Below are 22,169 nucleotides of genomic sequence, written 5' to 3'. Positions count from 1 at the left end.
ATGTGGCATCACAAGTACCATTCATAAAGATGCCATCAGACATGAAGGGGGTGTCTGATGTTCCAGCAATGCCACTGATGTAGCTTTGTGACTATTATTTTTCTCACAATACAAACTCTGTTTTATGACTAAAAAATACACACAAAGGAACTGCAGCCAGTCACTGTTCCTTAAGCGTATCTATATGATATATGTGTTCACAAGACGTGCATTTGAAATGCTTGCATCTGACATATTAAAATTTATAACATATAAAGCATCCCTGAGATGTGGCTCCATTGACTGGTTTAGCTTCCTTCGACAGAGACACAATCGCTCTGGTGGGATTTGATTATCTATTGGTGTCTTTAAGAGTTGTGTCTCCAAGCACTCAACTGTTGAAGACCTACTTGAATAAAAAGCTCTTGGCCTGCTGACAAAAGGACAATAGAAAGGGTGCCAGTCTAGCCCCCCCCCCCCCCCCAGGAAAGGATTTCCATAGCCTGGAAGAAATCACATAGGTGGAGATGATGATGATGATGATGATGATGATGATGATGATGATGATGAGTGTGGAAGAGAAGCCTCTGAAGGTGGTGGCTCCAAGAGAAGGATCTCACCTGCGGATCTCAAACCCATGCCTGCTTTTGTGGGAGAATATGGTCTTTCAGATATTGTAGACCCGATCACTCACTCTCACTCTCTCTCTCTCTCTCTCTCTCTCTCTGTGTGTGTCTGTGTGTGTGTGTGTGTGTGTGTGTGAGAGAGAGAGAGAGAGAGAGAGAGTACACACAGAGATATACTATATATAGCACAACACCCCCCATAAGCCTCCAGTGACACTCTTTCAAAGGTAGGTGCTGTGTCCTGGTAGGTTTTACTGCTTGGAGAAGAGGATGAGCATCTTAATACATCACATATATAATTCTTCACCACATGCACCTAACATGCAATGCTTGCTACTCACAAGCCAATTTCTGTCTCTCATCACCAAGCTCCCTGCAGAAAGGATACTGCAAGGCTTTGCATCTTTCATATTAGATTGAGTCACTCCACAAAATTGCTTGAGACAACAAGCTGCTCTTCCTTGCTTCTCAAAAGGCCAAGGTAGATGTGACAGTGGCAAATATTGCTACTAACATATAGAAAGCACGTTCATGGTGTGTGCTATATGGGGAAATCCTCCCTCAGCTTACTTCTCTAAAACTTTTCTAACATTAGATGCTTTTGTCTCAACCAGGCTCACTTGGGGTACAGAAACTTCAGCTGAGAAAAATGGTGGGATGGAATGGAGGTGTCACCTATGATGAGATAAGTGGGGGGAGGGTTCAGATTACTTTATCTACATCCCCTTTTTGCTTCTTAGACTATAAGCAGTGACAACTGAAATTTTCCTTCAGCTTGTAGTGGGAGAAAAAACAATATCACCTTCCTCTTCCTCTGCTTCCTCTCCTCCTCCTCCTCTTCCCATCACCAACAACCCCACTGCTGCCACCCAGCCTCTAATTTAAATGCTACATGCAAAGGGAACAGCATGGTGCTTTCATTTTTTGAAAAGGAGAGTGATGCTTCCATGCTTCAAGATAAATAAGGGACATCTATGATCCCACCACTGACACAAAATTCTTTACACACATATGACGAACTTCAAGGTTCCCTGTCTGCAAAATATTGATATGTCCCCTTCTCAGTCAGGTGTAGGAAGGATTATTTAGTTACTTAAACCTTTGGGTGTTTTTAGATCCAAGACACATGTGGCACAGTTCTCATTTTAATTCTCAAACTAAACCCTGGGATGCCTTTAAGGTGTGGATTAATAGTGATCATCTGAGTGACTGATTTGAAACTAAGTACTTAATTTGTGCCCAGTGAGGGGTGAATGGGCAGAAAGTACTGCAGACCAGCAAATATTCATCTGTGAGAAATACTGGAAAAATCAGGCAAAAAGGAAATGGGAAGGATGGCATTGTAGAAGTCTCACTTAAACCAGATCATAAACTTGCTCCAGACCCTGCTTGACATATAACAGGCAGCTATAGCACCTGAACGCCACAACACCAACTGCATATCAAAATCCTTAAGGTTCTCCATTAAATCTGTAAAACAGACAAAGTTTTCTTTTCTAATGTTAACACACCACATACCCCTCTCGCTGAATATGGGGTTTCATATTTTCATATTTGATATCTAGTGTCAGGCATATTTTAAGGGGTCACAGTGACCTTTGGAACACTAGAAAGTTTCACATGGGAAAGGCACACTGGCCCAAAGGCATGCGGAATACTTAGATGTTACTAAAATAAAAAGTAAATGGGTTTGCGGATTACTACAATCTCCCCCAGGATTTCCTCATATCCTCTGGCAGTGGGGACTGAGCAAGTCCCACCACAAAGCAGTTAAAGACCATATCTCCTCCCCACCCTAGGCTGTGATCCTATTCACCCTGTTACCCCAAAGATCACCCCTCCTTGTAGGGTCCCTTGATTCAGTATAAACCTGATATTAAAGGGGTTGTCAAATGACTTGGAGCTTGGAGGATGCTCCAGTGCAGAGGAAGCCACTTTGACCACATAAGGAAATCTGGAACCATGTAAGGAGATCCTTTAAAGCCAGATTGGGAGCTCCTGGCCTGTAGCTCAGGGGAATCTGCCAATGATCAAAATCTGCATAAGCCCATCGTCGATGGAAACAATTGTGAGTACAATATCTGTGTTAGCAAGAAAACAGAAGTTGAAGAACTTCTTCCTCCAGGAGAGATACATCTTTGTCTAGGGAAATCTGCATGGATGATTGGATGGTTCTCAGCTTCCTTCCTCATTGTCCCACCTGGAAAATTTATTCAAGTCCTGAAATTGCCCCAGGATAGGATTAACCCTATATATGTGCCCACTCAGGCAGTCCCAATTCGGTCTCAGTTGAAGTCAGACACACATCCTGTCCATATCTCCCTTGACTCTTTGGCACACACAGGCCACCCACAATCCTAAGGCTGCATGCTGAGTCCAGTACAGTATTGCCCTCTGCTATCAGCTGGCACCTTTATATTGTTAGTTCTTGAATGTGTGTGTGAATGAGTGCTCTTGTGTGAATGGTGGGTTTTTTATTTTCTAAATAAAAATCACTTGGAACTTCCATTCTGGAGTTCTTACTTTTGGAACTGTTATACACAGGTCTGACTCTGGCTTTAGTAACCCAAAGCCCTCTCACAGCCATCATTTGAGCTAATTAAACCCCCCTGTTTGAATATTGATGGTGGCTGCCCTCTTGGGGCCTTTACATTTTGGGTAACCTTTCTGTCTGACAATCCAGAATATTGTCTCAAATCCAATCAATGTTTTGTCACTGCAGAATTAAAGGCATCAACCAATGTGGTCCTTTTGTCAATTCCATGGGAAACCCATTAGATCTTTGTTACAATGCAGGATAACACCAAATACTCCTTGAGGGTGCAGAACAGGATATAATATCCACTCCATACATAGCCAATTCGCTGCTACAGACTGAGGCTCTGTTCTATAGTTCAGAGTTTCACTCTCTGTATAGTTCTCATTGTCTGTATAAGCCACTCTCCATCTTCCATACAACCCTCTCTTCGGGACTGGTAATTATCAACCCTTCTAATTCCAATTCCTCACTATTGAGCTTTTCAAACTTTTCCTGTTAGCCTTGTTAGAGTCTTAGATTGTACATCTTAGGCAGGCTTTTAATTTTTGGTCTAATTTTTGTATACTCAGTATGTACAGCACTGTGCAAATTTACATTGCTTTATAAATAATGTTTAATAATAATAATAATAATTCTATGATTCTTAAAGTTTCATTGTATTTGTGTGTGTGAATGCATCTGTGCAAATTTATAAATAAAACTCTTTTATTCATTGAAACTGGAATCACTCTGCAGTTAGTACTGGTTTATATAGGTGGAAAGACCTTTTAAGTTACCCCTCTTTAAAGGCCTCCTTTTGAGTTAATAATTCCCCCCCAAAGTACCAAGAAGATGCTGACACTGAGGTGGGGACCCCAAGTCTCCCCCACCCTTTTGCATAAAAGTAAGGAGCCATTTCCTATCACTTCCCTAGAACCTCCAGGTGAGGAAACGTCTGTGGAAATCCCAGGTGTTGTTCCTGTACAAACTGATTTTATTTTGAAGCTCCATATACACAGCAGAGCTATATAAAAAAGATGATAAAATGAATGACCCTTGGAATGAAGAACCATATGAAGATGAACTTCAAATTCGAGGAAGTGAAGTGGAAGCTGCACTAAGAAATTGGGAAGAATAAATCAGGAACGTATGATAGTCCAATTGAATTGCTATAATCCATGCAGACAGAATCAACTGAAGTGTTAACTAAAACATGTCAGCAAATACGGAAAACAAAATGATGGCCAACAGACTGGAAACAATCAATATATATTCCCATACTCAAAAGAGGAAACACAAAATACCGCAGTAACAATAGGACCACAGCATTAATTTCCCAAGCAAGCAAATTTATGCTTAACATTCTGCAACATAGACTCCAATGATATATATATAGAGAAATCCAGATGCTCAAGAGGGGTTCAAGTAAGGAAGAGGCACTAGGGACCACACTGCAAATATACAATTGGTAGTGGAGTGCATCAAAGAATTTCAGATGAAAATCATCATGTGCTTTATAGACTATAGACCCAACCAACGCTCCCAGGAGCCAGATTATCTCAGCTCCTTTTTAATTCGGTCTAAAGGACCACAGCATGGCTTTAGTATAGCTTCAGGCCACTTTGAACACCACACATCCAAAGTGGCCAAAAATACCTTTATTTGGTCCATCTGTTCCGGGCCTATAGTATTTGCATATTTTCTGAACACAAGTTATGTAGAAAGTCATGCACAAAATGCAAAGCTTTTGACTGCATAGACATGAAAAATGATGGAATGCTCCTAAAGAAAAAGAAGTGACATTACATTTGATAGTCCTGAAGAGAAATCTGTACTTAAGAAAAGAGACTACTGTTAGAACAGAATATGGAAAAACAGACTTGCTTCCAAATAGCACACTCGATTTGTTTAATCTATATGCAGAAAATATTATATGAAGAGCAAGTTTAGACTCAGAAGAAGGAGGAATGAAGATAGATGAAAGGAACATCAACAATCTAAGATATGCAGATGACACCAAACTACTAGTGGAAAACTTCACAGGCTTGGAACAATTACTAAAAAAAGGTCAAAGATGAAAATGTAAATTATGAACGCTGAAAATAAAGAAAAGAAAAATAATGACTAAGGAGGATCTTCATAAATTCAATCTACCTAACTCAGAAATAGAAATTGTCAAAGTTTTCCTATACACAATGTGGCTTTTATTTGGGCCGCGTGTTTTAGTTATGTTTTAAACATCTGTATGTTTTTATATTAATTTTATACTGTTTTAAATAGATAGTTTAATTGTTATTTAAAAATTTATTGTAAAGTTTTAAAAATGCTTTTATATTGTGAGTTGCCTTAGGTCCCTTTCTGGGAGAAAGGTGGCAGAGATATGATATGATATGAATAATCTCTATTTCAGAAAGAGACTGGATGCAAACCCATGAATATGTACTCATAATCAAACCAAAAAGAACTGAAAACTGTTAATACTAACTGATACTTTTTGTTACCTATTGAGAGAGACCCTCTCTCTTCCATTCAGACAGCACCAAGAATTCTTGTCCTTCACGTGGGATTGCAGAAAAGAAGAGGAATTTCTCCCCACTGTTATCCCACACAGAAAACTTAAGGAATAACAGTGTCATAAGGATGTACTACATGTTGGCTGACACAAAGCAGTGAACAAAACAGATGAAATATCTGTGCCTACAAGGCAGAAGGGGAAGAAAATATTCACTCTGCTGTGCTTTACTGCAATAAGCCAGTTTACATCAGTGTCAACCAACCATATTCGGCAAGCATGAATTAGACTGATGTCACTGAAAGCCTATTTCTATGTCAGTTACTTGCAAGCTGTGAACCTCCTTTATTCATTTCTGCCAATGTGTATCTATTCTATTTGTACATGTTCGTTATTTTCCCAACTCCAGGTATTGTAGGAGGGACCACCTCAGAGCACCTTTGAATTTCAAATATGGAAAGAGGATAGGCAGAACAAAGCCTTCAGGTACCATAAGTTGTGATCCAATTTTTCCAGCTTCCTTTAAAAAAAATACAGAAGAGGCATAAGTGTAATAAATAAATAAATAAATAAATTTAATGTTCAATGATGGATTCTAGTAGTAGAATGAATTTTGCAGTTGATTTAACATCACAGTGCAGGTGAACTCAAAAACTCCACAAAAAACTATGGATTCTGGCCATGAAAGCCTTCAACTTCACATTCATATAGAATTCTTATAAAAGCATGCAGCTGTAGCAAGTGAAAAACAAAAGGATATGACGTACAAAAAAAATCACCAGCTAGGTGCATCACACATGTTCTTTGTATCTTATTTCTGTTTTCTAGCTATTATCCCTATTTGAATAACATGTCAAGATATTTTGGAACATGGCTCAGATTGTTTTATGCACATTTAACATACATAACTCAAAATACTAAGAACTTAGAACATTTTCCATGTCTAAGCAAATTGTTTTCGTCAATATGGCTCTACATAGTTTGTGCCTTATGATTTTCCCCTTTATCCAGAGTTTCACCCTTTATCTACAGGCAGGAATACAACTATAGAAGCTGATCTACATCATTCATTTAGTGATTTGTATGAAATTGTGGCAGGAAAATCTGTATTACTTTAATAAGGAATATAATATTTTCTTTGCATACACAAGTTTTATGGGGTGACCAGGACTTAAAGGGCTAAAGGTATAATATGCAAATGACAACTCCAAATTGAGAGAAAAAGAGGAGTGTTGCGTCTTCTCAACACTTGGGTAAAGAGGATTTCTGGGTCTTAGGTTTAGTCCAGACAAACCACTCATAATGCTGGGCACGTTGTATTGCCGATGATTAAATGCTGTGAATCATGCCAACAAGACTTCAGGGAAAACTCATCAATTTAACCTTAAGCCAAGTTTATGCTCCAATGACAGTGACAGGCAAAGAAGCAATGGAAATATTCTTTTGCTAGAGTCCAGGAGGAAACTGATCACACACCAAAACAGGACTTCTTGTTAATCACAGGTGATTGGGAGGCAAAATTAGGAAAGAGAGCAGAATTCAAAGATTGTCAGAAAATTTGGCCTAGGCTTAAGAAATGAAGGAGGAGAAGTGACTAAATGAATTTTGTGAGGCCAACAGTTTGTTCATCACATACACATTCTTCAAGCAACACAAGAAACAACTGTATATGTGGAAATCACCTGATGGCCAATACAGAAATAAAATAGACAACATATTTAGAAACAGAAGACAGAGAAGCTCAATTATCTCTATCAAAAAATAAATAAATACCAGGAGCAGATTGTGGCACCGACCTTCAATTGCTGATACCAAAAATTAAAGTAAAGCTAAAGAATATTAACTCAAGCATCATGCCAAAATACAACTTGAAGAACATTCCTGTAGAATTTACAGATAAGTAAAAAATAGATTTGCACTATTAAGCCTAATACTGTTAAGCCTAATTGATCAGGAACCAAAACAACAACAACAACAAGAAACTCTGGACTGAAGCTATGAACATTGTCAAGGAGGAATGCAAAAATACACAATTTGTAGCCAAAAAGACAGTAAAGCCTCACCGGATGACAGATGAAGTTAAGGACAAATGAGAAGCAGAAGCAAAAGTTGACTGAAATAGTCAGACCCATGAATGCAACTGTTCAATGACTTGAATATAGGGGGACAAGGAGAGACAGCTTTGGTCAACTTGGTGGATGACTTAATCAGGGAACTAGACGGGGGAACGTGTCCTTGTTGGTCTTGCTAGACCTCTCAGCAGCTTTCACTACCATTGAACATGGTATCCTTCTGAGCCGCCTTTCTGGGAGTGGGGCTTGGGGGTACTTGATATGCAGGTCTTTCTGGTCTTTCCTGAAGGGGCAGACCAAGAAGGTGGGGCGGGAGGTCTGTGGAGTCCCACAGGGTTCTGTATTGTCCCCCCTTTTTATTTAACATCTACATGAAACTGCTGGAAGATGTTAGCAAGAAATTTGGGGTGCCCTGTCACCAATATGTAGATGACAACCAGCTTTATCTCTCTTTTCCATCTGACTCCAAGGAAGCTGTCTCTGTACTGAACCAGTGTTTGCTGTCAGTAATGGACTAGATTGAAACTCAATCCAGACAAGGTCAGTCAGAAGGTAGATTGGGGTGGAAATACACCCTGTGTCCCCTAGTTTCTGGAGCATTTTAGGCACCATGGAGGGTTTTTTTAATGCAAAATTTTATACATAATGAAGAAAAATAGTGACTTATTTGTCAATAATTACAAGAAGAGTGGGCAAGAAATCAAGAAAAAACCTGGAAACATAGTCAAATCCACAAACATCTTTAATGGGTAGAATTTCTATACTATAAATGTGCGTGCTTCCTAAAATCATTTTATTATTTCAGAACTTCCCAATAATCACAAACAATGTAATACTTAGACAATGAAAGAAGGACATACTTAAATTTATATGGGCTAACAAAAAATCAAGAATAAAATGGAGCTCATTAATGGATCGTAAGGAAAGAGGAGGTCTATCCGTACCCGATCTTAAGCAATATTACCATGCTTGCTGTGTAGATTGGGTCTGGGATTGGATATGTTTGGAAAATTACCATTTATTAAATTTAGAGGGATTTAACTTGGCATATGGGTGGCATCCATACTTATGGTATGGAAAGGTGGCCCAGAATAAGATATTCAACAATCACATAATTAGGAAAGCATTACTGAGAGTATGGAAAATTTACAAAGAAAAAAATTTATAGAACTATTCCAGATTGGGTATCCCCAGACGAGGCGCTGCTAAAAAGAATCTGCTTAGAAGGTAGAGGCTGGCTAAGATATAAAGAAAGTCTAAAAACTGAAAACGGGAAAAAGACAATTAAAACAAAAGAAGAACTAGAAGGAAAAGGAATCAAACTACAATGGTTCTCTTACTATCAATTGGCTGACAGATACAAAGTGGACAATAAACAACCAGGTTTTCGTATAGATGAGACAGAATTAGATGAAATCATTCTTAAAGGAAAGAGAAAAGGGCTTATCACAAAATTATATAAATTATGCCTCAAACTAAGTCTGGAAAAATGGGAAAGGGCCTGGGGAAAAGATTTAAATGTATGGATATATAAAAAAACCTAATAAAGATGATTCACAGATGGTACTTAACTCCATCCAGACTGAGCAAAATATACAAGAATAGTAAGGGATTATGTTGGAGATGTAATGAAAATGTCGGCTCTTTTTACCACATGTGGTGGACATGCCCTAAAGTTAAAAAATTCTGGAGAGAGATTTACAAGGTCATACAAGAGATATTTCAAACTGAATTTAATTTTGAACCCAAATTGTTTCTGTTAAACATGGTAGATAGTAAAGAAGTGAGACGGAACTTAAAACCATTTTGTATTTAATAACAATGGCAAGGATTTCACTAACCCATTTTTGGAGGAATTCAGAAGTGCTTACTGTGGATACATGGTTATATAAGACTCTAGAAACAGTGGGAATGGACAAAATTACAATGGCATTAAGAGACAAAGCTGATGATGTAAATCAGATTTGGGACCCACTCTTGAAGTATTGCAAAGACAGATGGATAACTTAAGCAGATTTCTCAGTTAAATTTTATTTCTTTATGTGTTTTGTTTAATAAGCATTATTATTATTATTATTATTTATATAGTGCTGTAGATTTGCACAGCGCTGTACATAAAACAATAAATATATAAGCATAAGCCTGCCTATGGCGTACAATCTAAGAAATAAAAGGATAATACATATAAAATACATAGAAATATAGGTAATGGTTCAATAAAACAGGCAACAAAAGAACATCAAATAGCAAAAGATAATCATGCAATGCCTGGGAATGCTTCTCTGAACAGGATGGTCTTCAACTCTGTTTTGAAGTTGGATAGAGAAGTGATGGCCTTTGCTTGTGGGGGAAGAAGGTTCCAGGAGTGAGGGGCAGCGAGTGAAAAGGGACGAATCCGAGATGGGGCAGAGGAAATCCTGGGCTGGGACAACAGACCTTGACTACCAGAACAGAGGGCCCTAGTGGGAAGGTGAGGAGAGAGAAGGTCTGATAAATAAGGAGGGGCCAGTCCATGGAGGGCTTTAAATGTCGACAGCAGAAGCTTATACTGAATACGGAAAGGGAGGGGGAGCCAGTGAAGGGATGCCAACAAAGGAGAGATGTGGTCAGAGTGGAGGGCGGATGTGATAATGCATGCAGCTGAATGCTGGACAGAAATTAAAGGATGGAGGTGAGAAAGAGGAAGCCCAGCCAGGAAGACGTTACAGTAATCGTGAGACCACTACGGCATGGACCAGGATCTTGGCAGTAGAGGTGGAGAGATATGGTCGGATTTTGGCAATATAATATAATAGCGGTTAACGGGCAGAGATTTAAGAATTGACAGTAGATTAATGTGTAATCTTTTGCATTACAAAGAAAATATATATACACACACATAAGTGTTATGAAGGAGATGTAGCTGAATGTAGTTTTTGTTTTGATAGAGGAATATATATGATCAGCTGTTAAGATGATATTTACTGCAAATAACTATTTGGGGGAGGGGGCGGGGGAACTTATAACAAAGAGGATGTTAAAGCAAATTTTCTTTATTTGTATATACTGTAAATTTTCAATAAAGGTTATTTTTTTAAAAATGCAAAATTTGCTTTTGACCCCTGTAGAGCCTCCAAACATAGTAGATATGCCCTCCAAATCCATTAGAGTTCATTTGGGAACATTCTAGAGCAAACACACACACACACTTTTTTTATCCCTGGGGTCGCTGAGGGCCACAAGAAGAGCCTTGCAAGCCCATGGGCTACACTTTGTCCACCTTGCCACAAAGAATTCATTAAGGAAGATAAGATAAAATAGTTGCAGAATGCCTTTTGAAAGCCTATGGAAAACCACAACAAAGACAACTATAGACTTATACTGTGATGTTCTACCCCAGACGTTGGAATCATTCAGATGGTAGTCTACAAGTTGAAATAACTGCATATCCCAGCAGTCCTGTATCCAGCATTGCCACTAGTGAAGAACAGTGTGCCAGCAGCATTTGCATGGCTGTATAATTCCCATCACATCCTATACTCTAAATTCATTCTACAATTATTTCTTTATCCAGAATTGGGTTTAAGCTAACTTTACTGAGTTCTCAAATATATCCATGTTGTATCTCCTGAGATCTGTGAGATAAAGCCCACCTGGCCTCCAAAATCTCCACATTTGCTAGGCTTGCATTATGTTTCACGGAAATCAATTACACACTAAGCCAAGTGCAGATTTCATGCATGTAAATAGCTAAAAGGAGTACAACTGTGTAATTTTCTCAGTCTTGAATTAGTGGTGGAAATGTATACAAATGTGTGAATGTTACAGAAACAGCCAATCATTTTAATGTTAAGAAATACACATGAAGCAAAAGCATTGCAACCTGATATGAACCAAGGACAAAATAAAAATGCAGATGAGATTTTGTAGAAACACAAAACACTGAAGCTGAAAGATTATCTAAGAGATTCTTATTCTAGTGCAGAACTACTGTGGTATCAAGAATTAGTATATTGATATATTCAGGGTGAAATAACATGTGATACATTGCTGGTATCAGTGTATGTTATAAAGACTGAATAACACACTAAGTCTCTCCACTCCGCCCCACCCCACATCATGAAGCTTTAAAAATGCAAACGTTATCAGCTAGAAGGTCTGATGGTTGGTCAATTAAAAAGCAACACAACTTGGGAAAAAGGGAAGAGAGGTTTGGGTCTTTCCGTCCTAGGTAGAGTCATAGGGAAAATCCCTCTTCTTTTCTGACACCAAGGATTTTTATAAGCAAGTCTTGGTTTCAGTAAAGGAGTCTTCTTAGCACCAAAGAGAGGGTTAATGGAAGCTGCAGTCCAATAACTTCTACAGGGATGCATAATTCCTACCCATGTGTCAACTTATCCCTTTTTGCATGCGCTGATCTGAATTATCAACCCCCCTTTCAACCCCAGCTGACAGAATTGAAGTTTTTTAAAACCTCCACTTTTGGAACAAAGACATCTTACAAGTAAGGGTCAAGTGTAGTTTTTAGTCTTACTTGGCAGGATAATACAGCATCTCTGTGAAAAGTTTCAGCTCACTTAATTGCAACTAATGTATTTTTTGTTGTTGTTGTCTGCCTTAAAGTCATTGTTGACTTATGGAAACCCCAAGGCACCCTATCACAGGGTTTTCTTGGCAAGGTTTCTTCAGAGGGGGTTTGCCATTGCCATCCTCTGAGGCTGAGAGTGTGACATGCCTAAGGTCACCAGTGTGTTTACATAACCAAGCCGGGATTCAAACCCAGGTCTTCAGAGTTATAGTCCAATGCTCAAACCACTACACAATGCTGGCTCTGTTATGACTATTTTCTTTCCCTCAAATTTGGAGCTGGAAATCATTGCTGGTTGCAGTTGTTCCCCTTACAAGTCATAGAGAGCTTTCCCAATCACCACATCTCTCTCTCTCTCTCCCTCATACACACACATGCAATTTTGTTTTACATCTTTAACTGTTTCTGATTTAGAAAGACAGCTCTACAGTCTCATAACACACTGAAATAAAAGCCTGTTTTCATTTACTAATTTGGTGGAAAATCAGAAATCTAATCGGCTGCCATTAGTCCTTCCTTGACTCCAGAGTTCAACCATGGCGATGTGCTTCACAGGCTTGGCATAGGTGGGGGTGGAGAAGGCTTTAAAAATAGGCAGTCCAGTCTGTTGCTCCCGTGAGGCATTATCCTCTGCAACAGTTCAATGAGCTTCTACAGCCAAACACAGCTTTGGACGCAGCGGTAACCATAAAACTCATCAGCTGTACATTCTGTTCAGTATTTTCCAGCATGAATGGTTCTAAACTCCTCCCTAGAAAACTACCATTCTCCCACACAAATCTTGTGAAATTCAGTGCCTGGAAGAGATTTTGTGCCTCAGAATGCCACAGGCTGTGTTCTCCAACCACTGCCAATGAACTATAATACATAAAGAAATGAAGTTCTTCCCTGTCAGTCTGAGGATACCATAGGCTGTCGTCTGCTCATGAAGTAGAAGAGAAAAGCAAGTTCTCCCTCTTTCCTTGGGCATTGGAATGAAGGACTCTAGCTCTCCAAACATATTTAGTCTATCTAGTGCAGCTCAGTGTTTCCATCTGATTATGTACCAGCTCTGGCTACAGAGAAGCTTCTGAACTAGGTTAAATGTATTAGTATTATTTTACAGGGATGCAAAAATTTACTTATTTTGTTCTTGTATGTAAGAATGAATAATTGCAATGCTCCTGCAGCCCTCCACCCCACTCTGTGACAATGTGAAAGTTTCTGTGCATTTTTCAGGCATGATTCTTACATCAGGACTTTGCTGGGAAAAACTGGCCTGTGCAAACCTGGTTTTCCTGAGCATGAAACATGGTTCCAGGCAGAAAAATGTGTTTTCTGTGTACAAAGCAACTTTATTGCTATTGACATGGGAAAGCACGTTTTCTGCACAGAAAAACTGCAAATGAATGGTTCTAAATTCCTCCCTAGAAATTATTTGCACAGTTTAAACAAATTTTGCACAAACACATGGATTCTTGAGCAGAAAAGCTGTGTGTGGCTTTTATGCACATTACTTTGATACAGGAATCGTATTATAAATTTTTATACAAAAACCATAGTATTTTGTTCAAATTACACTGTGGAAAGATATTGATTTATATTTTTTTGCACAAAATATACTTTCCTATATAGGAAAAGTGCACGCATTTTTGAATAAACAAATGTTTATGTAAAGAAGCATCTGGCTGGTTTTTTTTTTCCATAAGTGAGCTATCTCAAGTGTTAAAATGATACCCATTTTTAATTGAGGATGCAAATATTAATGAGCATTCTTCACACACATATCTGAGAAGCTGTATAAAAGGCATATGGAATGAGAAATAGAGTGATGGAGTACAATGCTTCTCAACTTTTGGCCACCCAGATATTTTGGACTTCACCTCCACATAACACAACCAATAAACATGACTGTGAGAGCTGTAACTCAGCAACATCTGGGGAGCTAAAGTTGAGAACCACTGGTGTGATGGATATACCAGGATTTGTGCAATGCACATTAAACTCTCAATTCATCCATGAAACTAACTGGGTAACTTTGGGCAAATCTCCTCCTCTCAACTTGATCAATGTCACAAAATTCCTTTCTGGAAGTTCTGAAAGTAAAAAGCTGCCTTTTTATCCCCTTTTCTTTCACTTTATTTTCACATTATTTCACTTTGGCAGTAACGTTGTGTGATAAACTTCCCGCATTTCAGGTTTTTTCTAATTTAATTCTAATTTAAACCGTTCTGTTCTAGTGTGATAAGGTCCTACTTTATTGCCACAGACTGTTGGGTAGATTTGGGGAAGGGAACCAAGGTGAGATTAAAGATTATCAGAATGGAAATTATAGTCAGATCTCAGCAAAGCAGGACCTTTGCTGAAAGGATGGAGAAGAAGGATCGTATTTTTAAAAGTATTACAATGGAAGAACCAACAAGCTATAGCAACAGATTGAATATGAGGCACAAAGGCCGTGATGTGTGTTCCTAGTTATCTCTGGTCTCTAAGGTGGAGTAGTAAATTATTACTGCAGTCATTTAGAGATGAACCTCTGTTCTTCCCACTTGAAAAACCTTGAGATTAGTTTTACAAAGACACGGAACTACAGCAGAGGTTCCCTGTTCCCAAGCTGTTTCTTTCACAGCAATGTAAGTCTCAGCAGATTACCTGATAGGAAGAGATAAATGAAGTAGAATACTGTTTCAGCCTAATGTCACTCTGAAAGCAAACTCAACATACATTGAGGAATATGATCTGAATGAAGTCATCTACAGATGAACCAACTATCTTGGCATAATGGGTGAAGCAAAGGAGAGCAAACTTCAAAATCAGGGGCAGAAGCTTAGCTCTTTCTATCTGGAATATTTTGCAGGCACATGTCATGCTCTTTCCTCTACTCCAAAATAATAATAATAATAATAATAATAATAATAATAATAATAATAGTAGTAGTAGTAGTTTTGGCCAAAGCCTCATTTTCTATTTTTTCTATCAATCAATTTTCTATCATTTTTTTCTATGAATGGGGGCTTTTAGCCATGAGTAGCTGCACAATACGTTTTTCTTTGTTTAACTGTACCATGTTTCTTCATGGTGCAGGGAAAGGCTCAACTGATTTATTTTCCCCTTGATGAAATACAATGGTAGAAATCTTTACAGTCAACATCTGTCCCAATCTTTAATTATGCTAAAGAAGCCACCACTTCTTCCACATGTATATTCAGCTCCAGGTCCATAAGCCTTCTTCACAAAGTCCTATACCTGTCTAGATAATATGGCCCACTGCCCCACTGTTCTTATACCAACAGCTGTAACATTTGCACCAAAGAACTCGGCTGCAGCACTACCACTATATATCCCTTTGCGCTGCTAAAATCGACTGGCATGACATATCTTACGCACCGTTATTTCTTGCCAAGGCAGCAAAGTGGTGCATGAAACTTGGAAAGTAAGGTTTACACATTTCACTGGATGTTCACAAGATTTTGTATCCAGCCATAGCACTTGATCCAATGGGAATATTTATTACATAAATCCAGCAGAGCATGGTTAGACACCATTACCCAACCATTTTTTAATCCACAATTAATCTTATCTAACTACTTGTCAGGAATGGAGTCTCAATAATGGAGAATTTACACAAACTTTTGTATGTACAGATTATATTATATGCAACACATATTCTTGGGAATTCATTTTCCTTGGAAGACAAAGGAGAGATACGGCAGCCAGAGCAGATGCCTGATAGCCAACCGAGTCTTCCTTCAGGTCCATAGGATTCACAGCTGGAAGAGGAGTTGGATGAAAGACCTCAAATATCCCAAGAAAGGCAAAGACTTCAGTGTTTGCACAAACCCTTCCTTGCAGACAGAGCAAAAGACTATGCACACAGAGTTGTGAAACACTCTCTGGAAATTACTGTCTCAATTATGGGTGTGGCTGAGCTGGCTGGCTTTATAAACTGGGAGCTTCTTTCAGTTAAATTATTGGAAGCTAACTTTCAGTTCACCTCTCATCCTGACTTGGATACTGTGAGCACCTCAGACTGTTTATTGACTCTGCTACTTCAACCGTTTGGACTCTGTCCTGATTTACACCTTCTGACCCTGGATTGTTTGACACTGGATACCTCTTGTTGCTATGACTTCTGAACTCTGGGCACTCTAAATTCAGAGAGAGATTGTGAAGTATGAGAACAGTCATACTGCAAATAAACATCAGTTCAGTGATTCCTCCATATTAGATATGCTTTGTTTTCCAGGTGAGAGTTCATACTAAAAGCTCTTACCCATTATAGTGACATCATATTCTATCTGGAAGAGTGCCTCCTGGTTGCACTGACGTAGGATGTTTAATGCATCAGCATGACTCACACTGTGAAGAGGAATCCCATCAACGCTCAAAAGCCTGTCTCCAACTTTCAGAGAGCCTTCCCTGTGGGCAGAAAATTTGGCATGCAGAACTCCTCAACATATAAAGAACCAGAACATTTTCTTGCATGAAAACTTATAAGAATTCTCAAGTTTCCTTTATATGCTCTGCAGTGTTGGAGACTATTTGGCCCATCAAATATTTTGGACTATAAGGTCCATACCTCATTACCACTGGTTACAGTAGATAACTCTTCTAGGAACTGAAGTCCAAAGGGCCAAAGAGTCACTATTTCTGCTATATTAGGATGGCTCCTAAGTTTCTACAATTGCCACTATACTGGACCTGATATATGCAAACACTTACATGGCTCTTATAATTTAGGTTACTAGCAAGGTAGGTTATAAATCATGCAAACAACACTTGGTCCATTGAGAGATTTACTGCTTGCACGGTGTCTAAAAATATCATGAAGCCAAACTTTTGGATATCTGCATATATCAGGACCAGCAAGGGAGTTGCACCATCCTCAGTACTGTGGAATAAAATGGAAAAGCAGACTGAACATTCTTAAAATAAAATAAAATAAAATCACATATATAGTAGTAAATGTAATGAAAAGAGAATAGAATAGAAGAGTCAAGTGTACAGCTGTTGACATGGCACAGTTCTCCAGAGCAGAAGTGACCCTTTAATGCAGTGAGTCCCAAACTCTAATCTTCCAGTTGTTTTGGACTTTAGCTCTCAGAATCCCTAATCATTGACCAAGATAGCTGAAGCTTCTGGACATCTAGAGTTTGGAAATCAATCCTTTAATGTTTCCAACTTTCCACATGCAAGGAATCTTTTGCATGGATTATTTTCAAAATGTGATATGTATGTGTATGGAAGCAGAACTGCATTGAGTTCTGCCATATATCCAAATATATCCACAACTTTAGATCAGCTCTCTTAGTAGGAGACACTATAATATTTTGCAATATGACACAGTGATAAGGGAGGCACAAACTTCTAGATATTTCTCACTCTCAGTCATACAATAAAAGTTATCAACTGCATGCTTTCATTATAGCATACATCCAGCTGTCTGCAAATCTCAAAAACTGACTGCACAAAATAGCAGCAAATACACCACCTCAATCTTTGCATTTGGTCTGAAACTATTCTCTCTGTCCCAGAAGACCAATATTCAAGTCACAATATAGGAACTTCTTACACAAGAGTCATGTAAATTTTAAGAGAAAGTTATATCAAAACACTAAATTTAGGTACACAATTGAAATGCAAACCTATGAAGAATTCCTTATTGCAGGTTTGTTGAATGTCATTTGTTTCAGTTTTACAAGTGTAGCACAATGCAAACTTTACCTGTCTGCAGGACCACCTGGCCTAACATATGTCAGTACTAAGGGCCTGGATTTATGCCAGTCTTCATGGGCCCCTCCTGTAAAATAACATGGAAAAAGTCAGGTACAAAGTAAATATATAGATATGAGAAATCAGTATTACCAGAAGAAATCAGTATCTTTTTCTTCCTCCCAACCCTCCCTCCAACAGATAGCTATTCGAAATGGCACGGAAGTAAATATGTTCCATTCATTTTTCAGTGTTTGAAGGTTCTTCACGTATTAATTCAGAATTTTGCTATCTACAATACACTAAGCTTTATTCTTTCCACTTACACAACAAAATGATTTTTCCTGATCAATGACTTTAAAAGATACTGACCTCGTAGTACAAATCCAAAACTGTTGCCTTCTTTATACAGAGTCACATCTATGGTCTTTGGAATGATACCAGCACTATTTTCTGGGGCTATAGATAATAAAGGAGTGAATTAATATCACAAATTGACACACTCTTCTTTTTGCAGCTCATTATCTGAAAAATAGTTGACTTCCTCATACAAATCTTGTAATATGAAGGAATGTTGAACAAGAATTCAGACTGGCAACCTCCCTCCTTTCTTTTATGGGTGAGATATATATATATATATATATCAATATATCAATTTATTCAATGATTCTATTCTAAAGAATAGAATGGTTGCTTTAAATATGAGTTTATTTAATGATTCCATTAAAAACAGAGCTGAATCTATTGATAGTCCTTCTGGTGATTTATGCTTCTTATTTATGCAGGTGATTTAGATTTTTTGTTGTTGTTGTTGTTGGCTTGGGTAGCCTAAGACTTCCTTACACAATTGTTCCCGTGGGTTGTGCAACAGTCCATGCCATTCCTGGCCTGCCACCACTAGTTTGAACACCACAATTCCCTCACAATCACACTGTTGGCTCTCAGCAGGATCTTGGCCCCTTTCCTATATATTGTACCAACTCCATATTCATAAATACACAGCACTATATTAAAGGATTGGCCTTTCTCTCTAAGCTTCAAAGCAGACTTTAGCTGACAGAAGCTGCTATTTCTTTCAAGAATGTTTACTTTATTCTTAGATATTTTAGTAATAAGCCAGCTGGCAACTACAGATGGATAAATCCAAATCCTTGCAGCTGAAAGGATAGTTTTTGATTGTGATCATTAAGTAGAAAGAATGATCAAGTGTAAAATAATCCTAGAGGAAATGTGATTTCATTCATAGTTAATTTAGTAATTTCAAATGCTTAAGAAAGCAAAGTAAAAAAAAGAAAGAAAAGAAAAGAACTTAGACAGAGAATTATCAGTAAATGGACATTTACTACATATACTTGGTTTTTCCCTCAGTGCAGTTTTTTTCCATGCCATAACTTGCTAGTCTCCCTGACATAATACCATCTGAACAATGGCTACAATATTAATTGATTAATCAGTTAAACAATTAACAAAATGTTTGATTAATGGAAAATGTACCAATTAAATTAAGCAGAAGAGGTATTGGCTTAAATCCAACTGTTAATCCAAACCATGACAGACTCATCATAGTAATGGATCTTATACAGATATTGACTGAGTACCCATTGATTCAGTGAGTCTGCTCTGACAGGAAATAAAAATTAAGGATTTAGGTCATTTTGTTTAACTCCCACCAGAAGAAGAATTTTGTACAGAATAAATCTTGGAAATTGAATGTTTTTGAAGACTTTTTTTCAGAGGAAAGAAAATTGCTAAAAGTATTTGATGCTTCCTTTGAGAAGAAACTTAGTGATGAGCTCGTATTCGTAACAGACAGAGAGACATACATTTTTCTTTAGCAATTCTTACTATCCACCAATCAAAATAAATGTTCTTTTTTAAATATTTTGAAATATTGCACAGCACATGGCTATTTTGTATAGGAAGGTAGATGATGATGATGATGATGATGATGATGATGATGATGATGATGATGATGATGATGAATGACAAAATAACAAAGTTTCACAGCTTTCACTGGAAATAAATAAAATCTATCCAAGGGAAAATGTGAGAAAATTAGGTGACACATCTGGACTCAGTACTGCAGCTGAAGAAGTGGGTTTATAGCTATGAAAGCCCACGTGAAAAACAAACAGTTAGTGTTAAAGGTGCTGCTACATTTCATTCCTTTACTTCCTTCCCTTCATTCTTCCTTTTTTACTTATTTTACTTACTGCTTGAAATTCAGTACCTTATGGTTCAAGCTTTTAGGTTAAGATAAATTTTATCAACAGATGTGACTCTGATTAGTCCTTTGGTGCAAATATTGATAGACATAGAACATGAGTGAGTGAATGGGGCTTCCATGCACGGAAAAAGTTATATTCATGGAAGGGGAGCCAATTTGGATCACTCCAGTTTAAAGAATCTCAGATGTGTCTGGAGAAGATGCTTGTTACTCAGGTCCTGTTTTGGAGGTCTAGGACACTGGGAACAAAGATTATGGACCAGTAGTGAAAGAGATATGGTGACTTTAAGTCATGAGCAGAGCCCTTCAGTTTGTCTGCCATGGTTAAAAGAATTGGATTTGCTTTCATAGCCTTGCTTGCTCACAATTTGTTAAAGAGTGCTGCTGCTACAATGATGGTGCATGTAGTAGTGTGTTATTTGCTAAGACCGTTGCTCACATTCCCTTGTGATTGACAAGCAAGTGGGAAGGGAATTGATCTAAAGATTCAAGGTAAGTCTTGAGAATAGGTAGTGTGAGAGCAGAAGGAGGGGGGTTCATGGGAAAATGGAAAAGGAGATTGTTTGGGTTTCATAACAAATGAAATTGCACTGAAATTATGAATGGGTGTATGCTTGAATTATGCTTTGCTAACATTGGTTCTTTAGTCCTGACAAAACACATCTACCACAGTGTTTTCTGAATTAACACTGAAAGATTGGGATTCTGCACTAGACAATTTCTGTTCATGACACTTTTATCATAGGTTCTTCTAGGCAAGATTTGTTCAAAATAGGGTTGTTACTGGCCTTCCTCTAAGGCTTAGCGAGTCTGACCTATAGCAGATTTCCATGATTGAGCATGGATTTGAATTCTGGTACGTCAGTCCTGGTCCAACAGTCAAATCTCTACACCATGCTGACTTTTACCAGCTTTACCTAACCATTAATCTGTTTTAACCATTAGATCCCATTTTCTCTGAAATTAATTGATTACTTTTGTTTTCATGGACCTGATTCCCTGTTTATCTGCTATGATTTCAATAAATCTTTAAATAAAATGCACCCATGAATAGCCTCAAGTTATCTCTGGCTGCACCTTCTTAGGAAGTGGGGGTGAACAAAGCATCCAGTTTTCACTACTGCCAGTCAGAGAAGATGGATTACTAGATGGATCAATGATAAAATACAACTTTGTATGAAAGAAGAGAGGAGGATAGGCAACCAGGTTCATTGTCAAACACTATTGGACTCTAACAACAAAAACAGCATTGTACTAACCAGCCAGTGGTAGCTCATATTCTACTTCTAATACTACTCTTTCTCCAACATTCTTCAATAGGCTTATTATTTCATCATGGCGCAATTTGGTCAGGTTAATCCCATTCACTGACTTGATGTAGTCACCAACATTTAGCTGATCACTCCTGTAATATACAGAATAAAATATCTCTGTTAGTGCTTTCCAGAGTATCTTGCACATTACACGTTATCTGGTATTATGACCTTACCAGCTATTTGCATCTACCTATAACTGAACAATGTGTAGTTGAGCAATTGAGCAATGCCAGAATGTATCTGTTAACCAAACACTCCTATCAGAAATTTAAGAAAAGGCTATGCACATGTAGAGAAGCAAAGAGTGGGAGATATAATGAATATCTGTTTCAGTAGAAGCAATGAAGTTAAATCAGACTTCAAGGTCAAGGGAAGCATCAACAAGCCTTTTGATTCTATGTGAAAAATTTCTTGATACTGTCCTTCCTCAGTCTGGCACTTTGCAGATATTTTGGATTACTACTTCCATCACCCCTAATCACTGACCATGCTAGCTGGGGACTGATGAATTGCAATCTCAAAATTTGGATGATACCAAGGTAGGAAAACGGTGTTGTTATTTTTACTTTGACATATGAAAAAAAAAAAAAAGGGGGGGGGGAGTATATCCCAACAATTATTGTCCAGTTAGTCTGACAGCAACATCAGAAAAGATTCTAGA

At 38.1% G+C, this 22,169-nt stretch overlaps 1 protein-coding gene across 5 annotated transcripts in view; it reads right to left on the bottom strand.

Moving 5' to 3' along the window:
- Positions 1-22,169, bottom strand: part of GRIP2 (glutamate receptor interacting protein 2) — a 577,942-nt gene that overhangs the window by 85,204 nt on the left and 470,569 nt on the right. For all 5 annotated transcript variants that reach the window (XM_089520933.1, XM_089520954.1, XM_089520964.1 and 2 more), the window contains exons 4-7: positions 21,452-21,597; positions 18,338-18,424; positions 17,978-18,053; positions 16,527-16,672 (exon numbers count right to left, since the gene is read on the bottom strand). In XM_089520933.1, the coding sequence (XP_089377059.1) occupies positions 16,527-16,672; positions 17,978-18,053; positions 18,338-18,424; positions 21,452-21,597 (455 nt within the window). The remainder of the gene's footprint in view (positions 1-16,526; positions 16,673-17,977; positions 18,054-18,337; positions 18,425-21,451; positions 21,598-22,169) is intronic.

This window comes from Sceloporus occidentalis, unplaced genomic scaffold (genome assembly GCF_023333645.1).
Source record: "Sceloporus occidentalis isolate IW3139 unplaced genomic scaffold, rSceOcc1.0.p SCAF_1, whole genome shotgun sequence".
Classification (NCBI taxonomy): Eukaryota; Metazoa; Chordata; class Lepidosauria; order Squamata; family Phrynosomatidae; genus Sceloporus; species Sceloporus occidentalis.
Note: the sequence above shows the minus strand (reverse complement) of the source record. Positions and strands in the feature narration are given on the sequence as shown.